At 45.2% G+C, this 17,729-nt stretch overlaps 1 protein-coding gene across 1 annotated transcript in view; it reads right to left on the reverse strand.

Annotated features, from left to right (window-relative positions):
• Window positions 1–200: 200 nt before the first annotated feature.
• Window positions 201–17,729, reverse strand: part of TMEM255B (transmembrane protein 255B) — a 17,993-nt gene continuing 464 nt past the window's right edge. The window contains exons 2-3 of the mRNA XM_025193705.1: window positions 7,845–7,988; window positions 201–1,777 (exon numbers count right to left, since the gene is read on the reverse strand). Coding sequence (XP_025049490.1) covers window positions 1,610–1,777; window positions 7,845–7,988 — 312 coding nt within the window. The 3' untranslated portion in view covers window positions 201–1,609. The remainder of the gene's footprint in view (window positions 1,778–7,844; window positions 7,989–17,729) is intronic.

The following is a 17,729-nucleotide window of genomic DNA, read 5'->3' on the forward strand; positions in this document are numbered from 1 at the left end:
CATGGGGGCTGGGGGGGGCAGGCAGGGCTTGGGGCCTGACGGGGGTCCCCCCATAGTCCGCTCACTCCTCCTCCAGCCCTACCCCCGCCCCCTGCTTACCGGCACAGAGTCTGGGTCCAGCTCCCTGCGGTGGTGAGCAGGGACTGCCCGAATCTCCGAAGTTCTCCAAATCTTTTCCGAATTGATTCAGACCTTTTTCTTGGTCTCCCAATTTGATTCAGATTTGAAGATTCGGTTGCTGAGTCAGGCCAAATCTTCAAATCGAATCAGCACCTGAAGCTTCTCATAGCCCTACCACACAGCTAATGACAGTGCCACAACAGTGGTGCCACAGTAAACACTGCACCAGGACTTGGCAACAGAGTAACTTTTATTTTTTTTAAAGCATGCTCAGGTGCTCATTTATAGGTGTTTAGAGTTGAGAATAGAACTTGCTACTTAATGATGCACATCCAGCAGAGGGAGTGAAAGACCATGTATTTCCTTTGGATATTGCATAGGAAATACATTGTGTATGTTCATATAATATGATATGTATTTTTACATTCTCTGTAGTGGGAAAGTGGAGATGGAGGAAAACCATTCGGTTACTCTGAGCATTCATCAAACCATTCCAATTGTTACAAAATTACAGAACTCTTTTTTTTTCTTTAAATAAGAAGACTTGAGGTCAGCATACACCACTTCAAGGTCTTCTGGTTTGTCTCGTTTGTTTTATTTTTTTCCTGTAGTAGAAAAGAACTCATTTTGTTACAATCTCATCTACTTTCTACAGTATATGGAAAAATACAGAACTTTTAACACTTTAATAAATATATAGGTTAAATACTTATCTGGAAATTGCACCTGCAACACAATGACATAACTTAACTGGACTAGTACTATATTCACACATTTCAGACAAGAGAGTTAAAACAGCCCTATTAAAGTGTAATATCTGAACTTCATCTTTCAGAGTAGGGTAAAGCTAATTGGGATACTTTGCCTCTGTACTGTGCTTCCCCTTCCTTGTGAAATTCATGCAGTCTTGGATATAAACATGGCCTGTTCAGTTATAAAATAATCGGCATGTTATTTTTATTAGAAGGCTTTCAACAGAAAGGGGCTACTAAAGAATGCTATTAAGGTAAAGAAATTCTAGTTTCTTTCTATCCAGAATGATTCAAAGCCCTGGACTACCCACTCATATAGTACATACTATAAGATTTCTAAATCAAAATTACAAAACCACTCTATTATCAGTTTACAAAAATGGAACGAAGCATCCAAAGTGGGTGATTTGTTTCTCTTTTTTCTTGCTTTTTCTACTGGGAAAAAGTCACTAGGTATTATGCTGAGAAGAAAAGTCATGCTTATGCTAGCCAGAAAGCAGTGTTGCAGCTGACTACATAAAAACCGAGTGGTGACTAAGAACTTCCTCTGGGTGATACACCTGCAATAGGCTTCCAGCATTCTGTTTAGTCATAGTGACTTGTAAGTAAAAATTGAACAATCATAGCACACCATATGATTTCTTTGATAGTCTGTTGCCTGTGCAGCACAGTTTCCAAAGGTGTCTGTCTCTTTAAAGAAGGGGGGGCGGGGACTGTTTGAAATACAATTCTCTGCTCTAGGGGGCATATGGTGGTGGTTTTTCCCCTGGCAGGAAATAAGTTGGTGTATATAGTGGTGGAGCATTTGGAGGTAGCCCATAATTAGAGCTGGAGTGAGATGGAGGTTGAGTATCATCAGATAAAGAAATATCTGTAGATGAAGATCCTGGAAAATTGCTGGCAGGCTGTAATCAGACAAAGAAAAATAACTTCTTCAGTACAAGAGTGCAACCAGGCTTGCATATTTGCTGTATTAAGTGTATTATATATAACATATAAATATTAAATAATAAATCCTAGAGCTAAACCTCTTGGGCATCTTTATTGCAGCAGTTACTATAGTATAGGTTTCGTTAAGATTATTACATACAATGCATATCAAGGTGACACAGTTTATACTTTGTAATCTAGGTTTAAGTTTTCAGTAAGACTTAAGCTACAAATTAGTCTGCGTGAAAGTAACTGTAAGAACACCCCCCCCCCCCCCCCCCCAAAACATATGTTTGTAAGAGAGACGCTCTACTTTTCCAGGTAAATCACTGTTTCTGACTGATCTTCAAGATGTGTGGAGCTGTTTATTTAAATCCATGTTGATACTTGGAAAGTTTAAGGCAGGGGTGGCCAACCTGCAGCACAGGAGCCATAATGAGCATGGGCAGCCCCTGCTTGTGGCATGTGGTAGGTCAGGGAGCAAACAGGCAGCACAGCAGCAGGGAGCAGAAAAAAGAGCAGCAGGTAGGGCAGAGGAGTGGGACTGAAGTGGCACTTAGGGAGGGTGTGGTGCTTAATTTGTGGCACACCTGCCAAACAGTTTGGCCCCGGCTGATGTAAGGGCTAAAGGCCTTATATAGAAATGTTTTATTTGTGGATAAAATCCACATTCTTTTATCTACTGGAACCATTATGGTCTACAGGGCAAGTACTTTTGAGCGGCTATACTTCTGACCTGGTTTAACACTGAAACTTTAAGTCAGTGGTGCCAAACATACAGCCTGTTATTTATCCCCAGGTGCTGCCCCTCTGTCTGAATGGACCCGGGCCAACCCTCGGGCAGGACATCCATCCTGGCCACTCCAGAAACTGTGCCACACACAGCACCCACCCACGCATTCCTGGATGTGTACTGCATGTTGCACCTGCTTTAGCCAGTCTGGAACCAGCACTGCACGGGGTGCCCACAGGTCCTGGACCATGTGGAGCAGCCACCCTGGAACAGCTCCCTCCCCTGTGGCTAAAACAGGTGGCACAGTCTGGCTGGGCAGATGTCATGTGTAGCATGGTGCCCACTGGCTGCTCTGGGATTCATGCCATGTAGTGCCTGCCCCAGCTGGACTGCACTGCCCATGCCACTTGTTCCAGCTGATCCAGGATCTGCACTACATGTGATGCCCACCTCAATTGCTCTGGGATGTAGACGACATGCAGCATGAATCCAGGAATGGGCTGGATGCGGGGGGAGTATGGGATCTAGGATCCCACTGACTGACCCCATGTCACTCATCTGGACTGTGGGGCCAGATGAATTTGACACCCCTCTAGGCCCTTTGGACTGGTTCTTCAGTAAGAACAGTGCTTATGAAATCAAGCCCTGTTTGAGAGATAATCAATCACACCATTTGTTTAAAAAAATCACAGGGGAAGTTTTTGGACAGATCTGGAGTGAAATCCTGACACTGTTTGCAATGGGAATGTTACTTCCAATAACCCCCACATGTTAGCACATGCCATGCAATGGGCTTCAGTGTAAGTGCTGAGCACCCAGGTGCAGTCCCAAAAGAAAATGAAAATCTTTCACGGCAAATATAAAATCCTGGCAGATAAACTCCACTGTCCCAGTATTACCTCAGCCATTCTTTCCTAGAACACTAGCACCGTCCCTGCAACTAGGCTAGCTCCTCCTCTTGGAAATGGTGTTCTCTCCTTACATGCATGGATCTCTCAAAAGGAGTTCTCTGAAAGCAGACAGCAAAACTTTGAAGTCAAGAGCCCCTGTGTGGGTCTGAAAGGAGAATTGTTTCCTCCATTTATATATGAACTAGTTTAAATAGCATTAGTTATGCCTGCAAAGGGGGACGGGGGGTACTGGGTATGTCTCACACAAGCTGAACTTTTAAGATACAAATGTAGCATTGACATATTACAGTTGAAAAGACAGAATCATAGAAAAGCAGGGCTGGAAGGCACCTTCAAAGGTCATTTAGTCTAACTAGATAATAGTAGTAACACTGCTATAGAACATGGCTTTACCAGCCCTTAAAGCCACTTCTGACAGTTTCACAATGAACCAAGAATCTTCTCTATCATCTGATTTCTGGTGGTTGGTAATGATTCAGTCCTGTTAGCGTCATTTGCACAATTATCCTTTCACCAGATCAGATAGCCGGTCTGTTACCAAAGAGCAGAACTAGATTACAGCATTAAAGAATAACCTGTGCTATTAATCCCTTCTAGAAATAGCTCTAACTTTACAAACAGAAACTCTGTCTTATATACTTGTAAAATCCAAATTCCTCATGTCATGTTTTGCTATTATCTGCTTGTGGGAGGTGTATAGCAAATGGCCATTGAACATGCACACACACATTAGTGCAACTGCAAACCACTCACCCAGGTGAATGCACTAGGGTAGAGCATCAGCTTCTCTCTTGAACATACTCTACTCATTCTTTGTAGCCTAATGAATCTTTGCATGTTCTGTGGGGTGGAGGTGTGGGTTTGATACCCTCAGGCAGAGAGAGAAACTGAATTCTTATCTCTCTCAGCCTGCATGAACGGGTGGTGGTGGTGCTCTGGTTTTGAAACAGATCTTAGCAGTCTTGCACGAGGAGAGCATTCAGAGTTGTGCATCCTGAATATAGGAAAGTATCTCCTTACAGTCTAGAGTGAGGCACCAACATCCCGTACACTAGAACAGGCTGAAGTAACTAACCATATTGGATTTTCAAGATTTGACATTCTATAACTTTACTGCTACCAAATTTCCAGACTCATGAGGAGCCTTGGGCCCTATGGGCTGGATCCGGTGCCAGCACAAGAGCTGTGTCAGGCCCTAGTGCCCAATCCTGGTGTGGGAGGCTGACAGGGCCCCTGGGACTGAATCCCAGCATGCAGACTGGCCCAGTGCCACTTACCTGGCACACACGGCCACAAGATTAAGCACTGCTGGTCTAGGGAGCCTGGCCGTCTAAATTGGTGACAGATTCCACTGTGGACAATGTGTTTGGTGGTGTACTGCATTGTCAGTAAGATATTTGCTGGAATAGCACTCCAACCCTAACCAATTATGTCGGCAAAATGAAAGCGTAGAACCAGCTTAAGGCTCCAGTAGGTGTAAGTCACTTGTGACTTTCATTCTATATAAATAACTAACATGATTTCCCTGTTGTATATATTCAGTTTGATCTTTGATTTATCAGTAAACTAGTGTGGAGTAACTGAAAACTCACACATTTTGTCTCATTATAAATGTCCAGCTAAGCTGTACAATGCCTAGGGAGACTGATGTTCTATTTAGAATGGTATCTATAATAGCCAGCATGTGGATGATACTCTGGAAAAGATGCATCTTAAATGTCACCCCACTACAGGAGATAAACAGGTTACTTAGGGCTACAGGCCATGCCTATCTCTGATTGGAATATACAGTTCCAAGGCTTCTCCTGGAATTGGGGCTGGCATCACTATTTTGTATGCGGCACAGTCTGGTCAGTGAGTTCTGAGACCACCTACTGCAGCAAACCTTGCATGGGGCCAAAACAGAAGAATGCTCAGTTTGTGGATAATAGGGTTTAGATACTCAGTAGTGTCAAGACCAGGATATGCTCAGATACAGGCTTGTAGGGACTGATGATGAACAAGTGTCCACCTCTGGACATTAGATGCCTCAAAGGCTAAGAAGCAGCTGATTTGGAAGATCTACATTATGGACTTGGGAATCCAAACCTCATCTGACTACCCTCCTTCGGCACCTAAATCTTTTTCTAGACCTAACCCAGATATCTCCTCACTAATAAAGATGGTTGTAGCCTAAAAATATGGTTATTTCAGAACTGGTTTGTTGTTACTTACAAAAATTTCAAATAGGATGATGATTGTCTCGGTAGACTGAACATCCTCACTAAGCTAGCAATCACTCATATAAATAAGATTTTTATACTAGTGCTGCTGTTCATTCCCTCCACACTGCAACATGATTATATCTTACATTTAGGAAAGCTGTTTTTTTCTTGGAGAGGGATTAATAGCTTGCAACTGTGGAAATCCAAGCTGTCAGCTGACTGCCTCTGACTATCAGGTAGAAAGGGAAAGGAAAATGAACTAATTTAAAAAATATTTAGCAATATATGAAAAGGGATTAATCTGTTTATTTTGCAGTGTATTTGGAAATTCTGGTTAAAGACAGCAAGCAGTTTGTATGGTCTGACATGAATTCTACATTTACTTCTGTGGTCTCTTCAGTTGTTTTATATTGATCCTCTTTTCTCTAAAGACCATTTCTGTACTCTCAATCTACACTTAATTGCTCTGTTGAACACTTAGAAAATTGGAGCTTTTTCATTGAGAATTGGAAGTAGTCCCTCATTACTGTCTCTCTGCCAGTGCATGAAGGTATGTGATGTGTACACTAGATTATGCAGATGTGATTGACCACATCAAGTTTTCAGAATCTGATGTTTTACAACTGTACTGGCATCACAGCTCTTACTAGGCATTTAGTGATGCAAGTATTTATGAGTTCCTCTATGGTGCATATCAGTTTAATCCACCTACTTCTGTGGCTTACCTCCCTGCGGTACCTATGCAGCCTGCAAACAGTTAAACTGATTTATCAACATGGCCTGCTTCTGAAGGATCAGAGATGGAGACAGCTGGATTCAGTGAAGGAGAAATGGGCCTGTCTCTTTGTATGATGCAGGGGGAGAGTTTAATGTCTCTGAATAGTGATCCAGAAAATCTGCATGCTCAGAGCTACCTGGCACTTACTGTTGGGAAAGGCTGGGATGATGGGGAGTAAGTGAATCACCAGCCCTTTTTCTAGGGCTTAGGCATCTGATGCAGGCTGCAGGCAGGCACCTCCCTCCTCTCAGGCTAACTGTCTAGGCTTGTTCTGTCAAAAAAACAGACAGGGCTTGAAGCCACAGGAAGAGGAGATTGTGGTGATGCTAGTGGTACTTATCTTGTTCCAGCAACCTTTAACAAGCCATGGGCCAGAACAGCCCTGCTCTGGTCCAGTGCAGGCTGAGTGCCTCTGATGGCACAGCAGCAGAACAGGGGCTTTCCTTGGAGCTGCACCATGGCCAGGAAGCTAAGAGCTACATCTGCGCTGCTACCGCTTCTCCCTGTGCACTCCCCCTCACTCTGTGGCTGCAGCACAGGCACAGCTTCCAGCTAGTGGGGAGTTGTCAGGTCTTGAATGCTAGAAACTGCATTTGTGCTGCTACTGCTCTGACCTGCTTCCCTTTCATTTCCCCCATTTCTTTTTTGCCCCCATCACATCCTGGCTGCAGTGTGGGTGCAGATGCAAGCTGCTCAGCCTCAATGCAGATCCCCACCCACTGGAAGCTGCCCACACTGCAGCCAGGGGGAGGAAGGAGAGAAGCGGCAGCAGCGTGGGCACAGCTCCTCACTGCTTGACTCCAGCATAGGATTGACACAGGTAAAACCCTTGAGCTCTATGGCTGGATCCAGTGGCTGCAAGGGCTGCATCTGGCCCACAGGTCATATGTTGCTTTATAACTACTTCGTGATTACCATATTTTTGGTGTATAAGAGCAAAAGTAGCACCCCTCCCAAATGATAAAATTACTCTTCATGACACTGTCTTTGCCTGCTTTCCCCAGCAGTCCCTGGAAGGCTGTCTCCTAAAAGTCACTTCAGGGTATACACAAGGAAGGATGGAGGTTTTCTACTATAGCTCCTCCATTCTTCCCACTGGTGTCTCCAAGCTCACATTTCAAGGTACAGCTACTCCTCGCTTAAAGTCATAGTTATGTTCTTGAAAAATGTCTTTAAGTGAAATGATGTTAAGCGAATCCAGTTACATCACAGCAGTTACCCACCAGCAGGCAGCAGCCAAACAACATTATAACTGAACATCGCATGACTTTAAACAAGTATTCTCTAATAGATCAGCGATCTTCTCTACTACCGTTAAATCTCCAAAGCATGTGACTTACTACTGCAGTTTATATACCGATGAATATCCTCTGGTTTCCAAGAAGACTAACAAGAGGGACAGAATTAATACTGTACCTGGAGAGGTAAAGGATAAGATGAGTATGCAGGGATGGCTGCTGCAGACGGACAAAAGCCAGCATATGTCAGGATCTGCTGAGCTGGATTGTACAGGATCTGAGGAGGAGGGGCAGAGCTGAAAGCAATTTGTGACAGAGGTACCTGTTGGACATAAAATATGACAGTATTAGTGAATGCAGTAATTAGCTTTCCTTTTCCCCCTCTCCTAATTTCTCTTGCATCAGACTAGGAGTGATTCATTTAACACCTTTCTTTTTCCTATTTTTGTATTTTCCTGTCACAACTTTTCCTTTTGTGGTGATTCAAAATGTTACCTTGTAGTGTGATCTTACCTTCCATCCTTCACACGTTACTACATTAAGCTTCACAATGTGCCCTGTAATCTAGATAACTAATCTGGACAAACCAAGGCACTCTGGTATTATGTCCATACACATCCTTCCCCAGAGACACATGGGGCATGTGCATGCACATGCATATGTCAGGTGCTTTAGTGGCTGTTTTCTGGGGTTGAGGAGGGGGTGTCTGAAGTTAAAAAGCAGCTTTCATTTTCTTCTTTGAAGCATTTGGCACTTCCTGCTCACTACCTGATAATGAAGTGGCAGGACCCCACACTGAGAAACCTGAAGGCTTGACTCCATCTCTCTTCTGCCTTTGTACCAATAGGAAGATGTCTGTGCATCTGTGGAAGATGGTACAATACCTCCACTACTTGCTCCAACACAATTGTTCAGTATCTCAGTCTCAAGCTGCACCTTGTTTTCTCACCAGGTCAGGACTGTCCAATTTCTAAGCTGCTAGGGGCTGCTCCCTGCACAAGCCACCCCGGCAGGGGCCTCAACAGTGCAAGCCATGGGCTCGCTGTACCACATACCTAGGCAGCCTCCCCATCACTGCTGCACTGGGTAGCACGACCCTCAGCAAACTGGCTGTGGCCTTCCCCCCTGCCTTGTGCAGTGGGCTTCTGCAGGAAGTGGAAGCCAGAGGAGGGAAAAGAAGCTGGGAGAGCCTGACTGCAGCCACAGCTGAAACAATACGGGGAGTGCTGGTCTTTTAGGAGCCTGGGGCTGCAGATTAACCCATTCCAGGCTGCCACTGGATGGCCCTACACTAGGTGAAACAAGACTCTGCCCTTCTTGTCTAATTTGTGTTAGCTGACCATGTAGGCCCCTAACTCTGCACAGCAGTTTGAACAACTGGCACTCAAAATGATGCAGGCACAGAGAAAGGACTACCAGGATGCTGAAGGAAATGGAGCATCTCTTAGGAGAGGAGGCAAGAAGATCTTGGCTGGCTTAACCTGGCAAAAAGAAGGCTGAGCAAGGACATGGTTGGGCTCCAGACCAAGCACCAGGGGGAAAAATCTACTCAAGCAAAGAGACAAATGTTGGCATAAGATACAAAATGGCCATGAATAAATTTAGGCTGGAAACAAGGAGGTTCCTAAGCACTAGGGCTGCTTACAGATACATTAAAAAAATGGTGTTTTACTTCAAACTCCGTGCACCCCTGTGCTGAGCCCAGCGCATGGCCAGAAGAGGCTTCATACTAGTTGGGCCTGGCTCGCCAAACATCTGTATTGATCAGGTGCTTCAACAGGGCATTTTGGCACTTTTATCTAATAGCCGATTTAATCAACTTTAGCTAAAAGCAACAAAAAGCCCTGCTGAAGCACCCGATCTATACAGATGCTGAGGAGCCAGGTCCAACTAATGCGCTGCTACTTCCAACAAAGCGCAGTTTGTGGAGCTTTTTCCATGCATGTCAGTGCCCTAGAGCACTGAAGTTTTGGAATTGCTTTTGAGTAGGAAGAGGGAACACTCCTACCTCTAAGACAAAGCTCAGCGAGTTTATGAAAGTGATTATATAACCTGGTTACCTCCAATAACAGAGAACTGGACTTGAAGACACAGGGAGTCTCTTGTTCCTCAAATTTGGAACTGCCACCCAGGCAGTCTCTGACCGCTCTGCTCATTACTCTCCCTTGCAGAATGAAAAAGAACTGTTTGTGCCTGACAAATATTTATTAGAATAAAGATCAGGTATCATGAAAGTAGGATCGGGGGGGGGGTGTATTTCTGTGGAAGAGAGTGTCTCCACGGTTCTTTCATGCCCCTGTAAAACTGCTGAAATGGAAACAAATTGCCTTCCCATTGCTTTCTATGGGAAAAACAGTTGGCTATGAGCACGAAGGTTGCGGGGAGTTGCACAACATTTTGTTCTAAATTCATCCTTTTGAAGAAAAAAAAGGAATGTGGCCTTCTTTGTTTTTGGAGAGAGACATTTACTATGAAGGTTTATGGTGAGACAGCATTCTGCTGTAACTGCTGCATTTCCAGAACTACTAATGTCTCCATAGCTGGCTGGGAAGAGGAAAGAGCGGAAGAGAAGCTTCCCATCATTGAGAATGGTAACAATATAATGAGATTAAGGCCTGCCTTTCACTTTGATAAAATGACTGAGTCAGGTGTGTCAAAATGTGGCTCAGTCTGAATTGGAACAAGGCAAGGAAGGTAGGCTCAGCCTTAACTATCTGTTCACATTAGCAAAGCAACAAACACATCTGTATAGCAACAGGAGACCCATACATTGCATTTGTACTCATTATCACTAAAACCAACTCCACTGCTTGTTTCATAGTAGATACGTAGGGAGTTTTTAAAGCTTCTGCAAAGCAAAATTAGGGATTCTAATTTTTAAAGACAAAATACCAGTATACTATATATTTTTTTGCAGGAAAGTCCATTGGTAATTGCACTTTGCTAATTGCAAGTAATTACACTTTGTTTTTCCAACGTTCTCACATAACATGTTCTGCAGCCAGAATTCTCCAAAGATGCACGTGATTTTTTTTCTAGACATCCTTGCTGTCTCTTGGAATTCATCCTTACAGAACTGCTCTGAGGCATGGTGGACACAAATTATCTTCACAAATGCCTGTGGGCATTTTTGTGGGAAGTCTACATCCTGAGAGATGATGACTCAGATTTTAAATATTTGTTAAATCAACCTTGTACCATTTTGTCTGCCTTTTCCTGCCCTGCTTAATGTTTTCTTACTCCCCAGTTTCCTAAAAGCTGTGTATTCATATGCTATTTCTCCACTGAGGTAGAGTCGCAAACCAGTAAACTTAGATACTGAAGGTTACCGCAAAGGAAAAGAATCTGCTGTAGTGCAATTCTACACTCTTTGTTGTTGTTTTTACAGTGCATTTCCAAAACTGCATGGCTCCCTGTTTAAATAAATGGTTGTGGTAATTCATACAAGTTCATGTTTCCTCCTAAGCAAATAAGGGGCTTGCTCTCATCCCTCGACTCCTGTATTAAGGAGCTTGAGCTTTTTTTACTTTTAGGGTCATAGGAAAGTGGGGCTGTAAGAGACCTCATAAAGTCAATTAGGCCAGCCCCCTGCTCAAGGTAGGATCATCCCTAACTAAACCATACCAGCTAAGTATCTGTCTAACCTGCTTTTGAAGGTTTCCAAGCATGGCGATTCCACAACTTCTCTAGGTAGCCTGCTGAGATGCCTGACCATCTTCATAGTCAGAAAGTTCCTCCTAATCTCCAGCCTAAATTTCCCCTGCTGCAGCTTGAAGCCATTGCTCCTACTCCTGTCCCCTACTGCCACAGAGAAAGACCCATCCCCATCCTTTCTATAATCACCCTTCAGGTATTTGAAGACTGTTACCAAATCCCCCTCAGTCTTCTTTTCTCCATGCTAAATAACCCTAGTTATTTCAGCCTTTCCTCAGTAAATCTTATCTCCCAGGCCCCGATCATATTTGCTGCCCTGCACTGGACTCTTTCCAAACTGTCCACATCTGTATTGAAGTGTGGGGTCCAAAACGATGCAGTACTCCAGGTAAGGCCTCACCAGTGCTGAACAGAGCAGAAGAATCACTTCTCTTGATTTGCAACTGACAGTCTTGTTAATACAACACAGGATGCTGTTGGCTTTTTTTTTTTTGCAACAAGAGAATAAGTTGGCTCGCATTCAGCTTATGGCCTACGGTTACCCCCAAATCCTTTTCTGTAGTACTGCAACCTAGGCAGCTATTCCTCTGTCAGTAATCAGATCAGCTTTGCTCCAGATCAAGCGACCGAGAGTCTGTCACTGCATTTTTGTTCCATTGCTTTTTGCTGCTTTGACACTTGGAGAGAGTGCTCCCATGTGTAAATGCACGCTTAGTATGTACTGACATATTACACATTGTGTCTTGTAGGAACATTTCAATAGTTCCATATCCCATCAGATTAATGCAAAAATAGCCATTTGGGGTTAAACTCACCCTTCTTCAAGGTGCCAGCCTGATTCTCATTGAAGCATTAGCTAAACTAGGACTTGAGGGCATCACAGACCTTATGTATGGTATCTGCCAGGAGTGAATTCCGCTATTCCAGCCTAACCCTCGAGAAGCATTTGCAATTCCTTTTGGCTTTGGTCAGACTTCAACATTTCACAGCAATCTGCAACTACCCTGATCACCCAATGGAAGGCACTGGCCAGGCTTCTGTGCACTGACCTTCACGCTCTATGGTACCCCAAATAGTGGAGGATGACAAAAGCTGAAAATGAGTAGTCAAACCTGACCAGGAACTACACCATGGGTCAAGTCATTTTCACTCCTGATTCACATCTAAGCAACTCATCGTCACTGGAATGAATCAGCCTGGGAAAACATGCTGGTCCAGGAATACGTGAACAACTGCAGCCAAAGAAAGGTGGAGCTATGGGGACCCAATAGGGAAGACAAGGAGAAAGCAAAATGGATGTGTCAGCACTGTGCAGTCGACTACTTAGCCTAGGGCCAGGCTTAGTAGTCGGCCCTGGGCTGCAGCACCCTGCAGCACAGGTCCAACTATTTAGCCTAGGGCCAGGTTAGATGCTGGTTTCTCAACCTTTGATTTGTCTTATTTTGTATTTCTTTTCCCTCCTTTCACCTTTGTTCTTCCTCTAGCCTCTCCTTTGCCATTCTCCTGTGTCCTTTCCCTACCTGCTCTCACCAAATGCACAGAGAGGATATGAGTAGCAATGGAAAGCTGCCTTTACTCCCTCCAGTGAAAGCAGCCATGGGCTGGTCATAACTAGATGGCTGCTATTTATTACTGGCTCTATGGTAACGCTCCTCACACCAGTCCCTTTGGAGCCCACAAGCCCCCCTCCCAATCTCATGTACAGACTGTATGTGTGTATCTACACATTTCTTAAGCACAGTTGCTAAGTGTGCTCATTTACCCCAGATAGGAGGAGGACAACTTCTACTAGACCTTTTACTGGCTTCTGACCCAGGCAAGGTTAAAATAACTCAAAGACTAGGGACAGACATTACACATAAACCGGTTTAAGTGATCAGAAACTGGTTTAAACCTGTAACAGAACAGAGGTTCAGTACACATAAGCCAGTTTGAAAATGGCTGAAACCAGTTTGTGATAAACCTGGTTGAACGTAGTATCAGACTTAACTGATTTGGGTCAAACCAGTTTATGCAATGTCTGTCCCAGACCCCTTGCTGATTTAAGATAAACCAGACACCCCCAGCATCCCGGCATGCTCTGGGTTGGGCAGGGCTCTCTGCTCCACAGCAGGGCTGGCCCCTCCCCTTGGGCCAGTAGGGGTGGGTAATTATTTTGGGCGGAGGGCCACTTACTGAATTTTGGCAAGCCATCGAGGGCTGCATGACAGGCAGCCAGGAGCAGATAAATATAAATTTTCTAAAAATTTTAGGGGTGCCACAGGCCAGACAGAATGGCTTGGCGGGCTGCATCCAGCCCCCAGGCCCCATTTTGCCCACCCCTGGACTACAGGTACAGCAGGGTCTGCCTGACTTCCCCCTGCCCTACTCCCCACTCCCCCATGCTGTTTGCTGCCTAAGCAGGAATTCCCCCTCCCTCCCTCCCTCCCATCTCCCACAGCACAGACCCCAGCCTCATGGACCCTAAGCATGTGGTATGCTAGCTAATATGTGTGTTTCTCTCCAATTTCACTGGGACAGGCAGACAGAACAGGCTTTTTGGAGCTAATCAATGGGTCAGCTGTAAGCTGATTAAGATGAGTTTGAACTAAAGGAGAGAGCCTGTTGATTTGTTGATGAGGTGATAATCACTGTTATCAGCCCTCTGCTGGTTTGGCCTGTCAGTTTAGTATAAAGAAGCAGGGAGAGGGAGATTGAAAAGCTCTGCATCATCAACAGATGCATGCACTGCACTCCCCCCGCTTGCCTCAGAGTACTAGCAGGGGTCTGGGGGTCTGGCAACACTCCCACCCCTTGCCAGCAGGGAAAAGCAGGCAGACCTTCTTAATCAGAGGTCCTGTGGGAGCCTGACCATACCCCCCCTCTACCAGCTCAGTACTGTCCAAGGGAAGGGAGGGCTGTTCTAGCACCCCCTGGCTTCTAGCCTAAGCCACTGCAGGCACGTGCCTGAATTTCTTCAGTCCAGAGAGAATGTCCAGTTACAAACTGGTTCAGCCTAGCCAGGTTATACTAACCTGCAAGATTGAATCAATTTAGGCTCAGACTTTCTGAATGTCTGTCCTTAGCCAAAGACAGCCCTGCTCTAATGCATGTTCATGAAAAACCCTGAATCTGGATGTAGCATTACTGACACCTATTTGACCTGCACATATTCCGCTGAGGAAAGCATGATGCATTGGTGGTACTGTAGGATGAAGTACGAGAAGGAGGAGATGCCTGGTGTCTGGCAGCAAAGGTGTTCAAAGTATTCTGGGACAGTGCATAGATACTTGGGGAGGGGAGAATATATTTTATAAAGGAATGTCTCCAAATATCAATGCACTGTCCCAGAATACTTTGAACACTATTGCCGCCAGACACCAGGCATCTCCTCCTTCTTGTACTTCATCCTACTGTTACATTCAGCCTTTCATCTCAAAGGATCAAAATATTTTACAAACTCTGTGCTGTACTACACACATACCTGCGGAATGATAAAACTGAGATCTAACACCACTTCTCATTATGCCCATTTAAAAATGGATTAGGCAGTGAGAGAAGGGGGTGGTGCATGACTTGCCTGCAGCATGGAACCACAGACTTATGGGGAAACAGCTGGCTGGAAACCTGAAGGATCTCCACATATCTGTGCAGTACAACAGCTCTTTCGTGTGACATTCCTGCCCCCAGCAGCCTGTTTGGCTTAAAGGCCAAACTGCCTTACCTTCTACCCATATTCCCTTCTACCCGTTCCTCTGACAGAAGCAATGCAAACAGAGTCTGAAGTCTGGAGCCTCCTGGAAAATACATGAAACTGATCCCCCCAGCCAAAATTCATTGGGTCATATTATGCCATTGCCCCTTTCCTACTCAAACGTATACAGCGGGTATGTGCCAGCCTGGTGAGAAGGAGGAATTCTGGTTGGAGCCTGTGGTATTTTCCTTGCCAGTGTAGGGGAAAAGGAGAATGCATAGTTCCCTCGGGGGATTATGTTATTACCACCACTGAGCTCCCAGTCAGCACAAAGTTGCTTGTATTTCCTGCCAGCGCTAGAGCATAACCAGCCAACATCACAGCACTGCTTCAACCCTGCAGCTGTGGGTTTACTGACATTGCCTGAATCCATTCCATCCTCCGAGGGGTGATAGAAGAGGCATGTCATGAATTACTGCAGAGTTAACTTAAACACTGCCTCTGCAGCTAAACAAAGGCAGCTTGTTGGGAGATACTCCTCAGTTCGTCTAGCCTCCTTTCAATATTGGCATGTTGTGTCCTAAAATAATGCCAGCGCTAGAAAACAGATGCTGCCAGACTGGTGGCCACGTGGGAGGGAGACAGAGGAAGCATGCTGCTCTGCTGTAGCCCCCCATCTGTTCTGCTTCCCTAGCGACAGCCATGCATTACCTGCAGTACTTCTCATGTCTCCACACCACACTTGACCATTTTGCTATGCATGCTTGTGCTCATTTAATGTACTTCATGAGGTACTTTGAGCAGCGGGCACTGCAGCAGGTGTTGCAGAGTCTGAGGCTCTGTGCCACCATCACGGGTGGTTGAACCAATGGTGTGGCCCAACTTCATTAGTTCCTTGGAATGGCAGACTCCAGTATGTAGGAAGTTGAAGTGAAGCAGAAGGACCCAAAGCAATGACTTCGGACATACAGGATGCATCTACATGAGACGTTTACTGTCGTGTTGCCTAATTAGCTCCGCGGTAAGCGTCTCAGCATCTACATGTGCAGTGCTATCAGGACAGTGCCAGCTAATTAACTTCACAGCAATGCACGTGTAGAAGCTGATGGGGCTGGCTGGGGCATGAGGGTGCTTTAGTGTGGGGGTTGCCCCATGCCAGCCGGGGCTGCTCTGACCTGGCTGTGCTGCAGTCCCAGGCTCATGTTCAAATGTGGCATCCGGACCAATAAACCCCAGCATGAACTGAACCAGAGTTTATTGTTGTGCATTACTTGCATGTGTAGATGTGCCCACAGAGAACTTTCTGGATGCTCCCTGCCTTGTTCCACCTGGATGTCTGCTCTCTCCCCTTCCTCCACTTAATTTTTTGTTGCATCACATCCAGGCCTCTACCCTCTCCCCTTCTCTCCGCATCCCTTCCTTTTCACTTCTTCTTTCCCTGAGTCCCTTCCCAAAACAGAACAAATACAAAATTTGCTGCCATCACATTGTTCATTCTGCTTATGCAGCAGACTTACTCCCCCTACCCTGGGCCTGTCCTGTCTAGGTAGACTGTACATGCTGAAGAGGGAAATAATGTCTTTGTGTTTGTACAGCACCAAGCCCAATGGAGGCTCATTCTTGGCTGCTGATTCTGGGCACCACCACATTGGAAATGTTGTATAATCTTGGTCTTCTCACATTCCCTGGGCCATCACAGTAACACCACCACTATAAAAATGCTTTATAATCACCATCACTACCACCACCAGCACCACCAAAGGAACAGGCTTGGTCCTCTCCCCATTTCAAAACAGCGGGGGAAGGGAGAGGGTGCTGGAAAGTGGAATACAGTTATGTATAACATACAGTTATCAATGCTATATTTACTCACATACCACATGCATCCCTTCCCCCAAAATCAGTGCTCCCAAATTGGGGTGCATGTCTTAAGTGAGGCACTTGATTTGTTTCCACTGGAACAGGAACATGGAAGAAGAAGAAGAATAGAAGCATGAAGACAATGTGTTGCAAAATGGCTGTCAGCTTCTTTCTCAGCCAGCAAGCAGGAGGGGTGGAGTCCAATGTTAACCTTTTCACAGATGCTCTCAGCTTGCTGGTTCAGAGGAAAGCTGGCAGCCATTTTGCAACACAGCCTCATTATGAAAAAGCCAACTCTAGACCCTGATTGTGGAAAAATATTTTTTTCTGCATTCTCTCTTCTAAAAAGAAGGTGCATGTCTTTTTGCAGGTGTGTGGTATGTGAGAAAATATGGTCTTCAGGAACAGCCGTATCCACCAAAACACAGTGCCCTCAAAACATATCAGCTGTGCTCTGCACCCAACACTATGATCTAGGACAGAAAGTGAAGATAAAGAGGATTTCTTCCTGAAATCACAGAGGGGCATCACTTTAGAGATTGTTGAGGTAATCCTGTTAGTTCGCTGCTCTTGCAGTGACAGGGCACTTGCAGTGACCCTGTCTTTTTTGCTTTGACCCATAGCATGTTGTAAGGCCAGGAGGTCCCGTTCAGTCTTGTGTCCTCTAGCCAACATGCTAGAGCTAATGTCTAATCTTAGTAAAACTATTACACAAGCTTCAATAATCACAAGCCTTTAGGACCGCAGATGTAAATGTCATCTACAAACTGGCACTTTGCAGCACCAGGCTGGGACATTTGCTTAGTGCTGACTCAGAAAAAAGGTAACACCTACTGAATGACATGACGACACGACTTTCTAGAGACACCTACTCTT

The sequence above is a fragment of the Alligator sinensis genome, unplaced genomic scaffold (genome assembly GCF_000455745.1).
Source record: "Alligator sinensis unplaced genomic scaffold, ASM45574v1 scaffold474_1, whole genome shotgun sequence".
NCBI lineage: Eukaryota > Metazoa > Chordata > Crocodylia > Alligatoridae > Alligator > Alligator sinensis.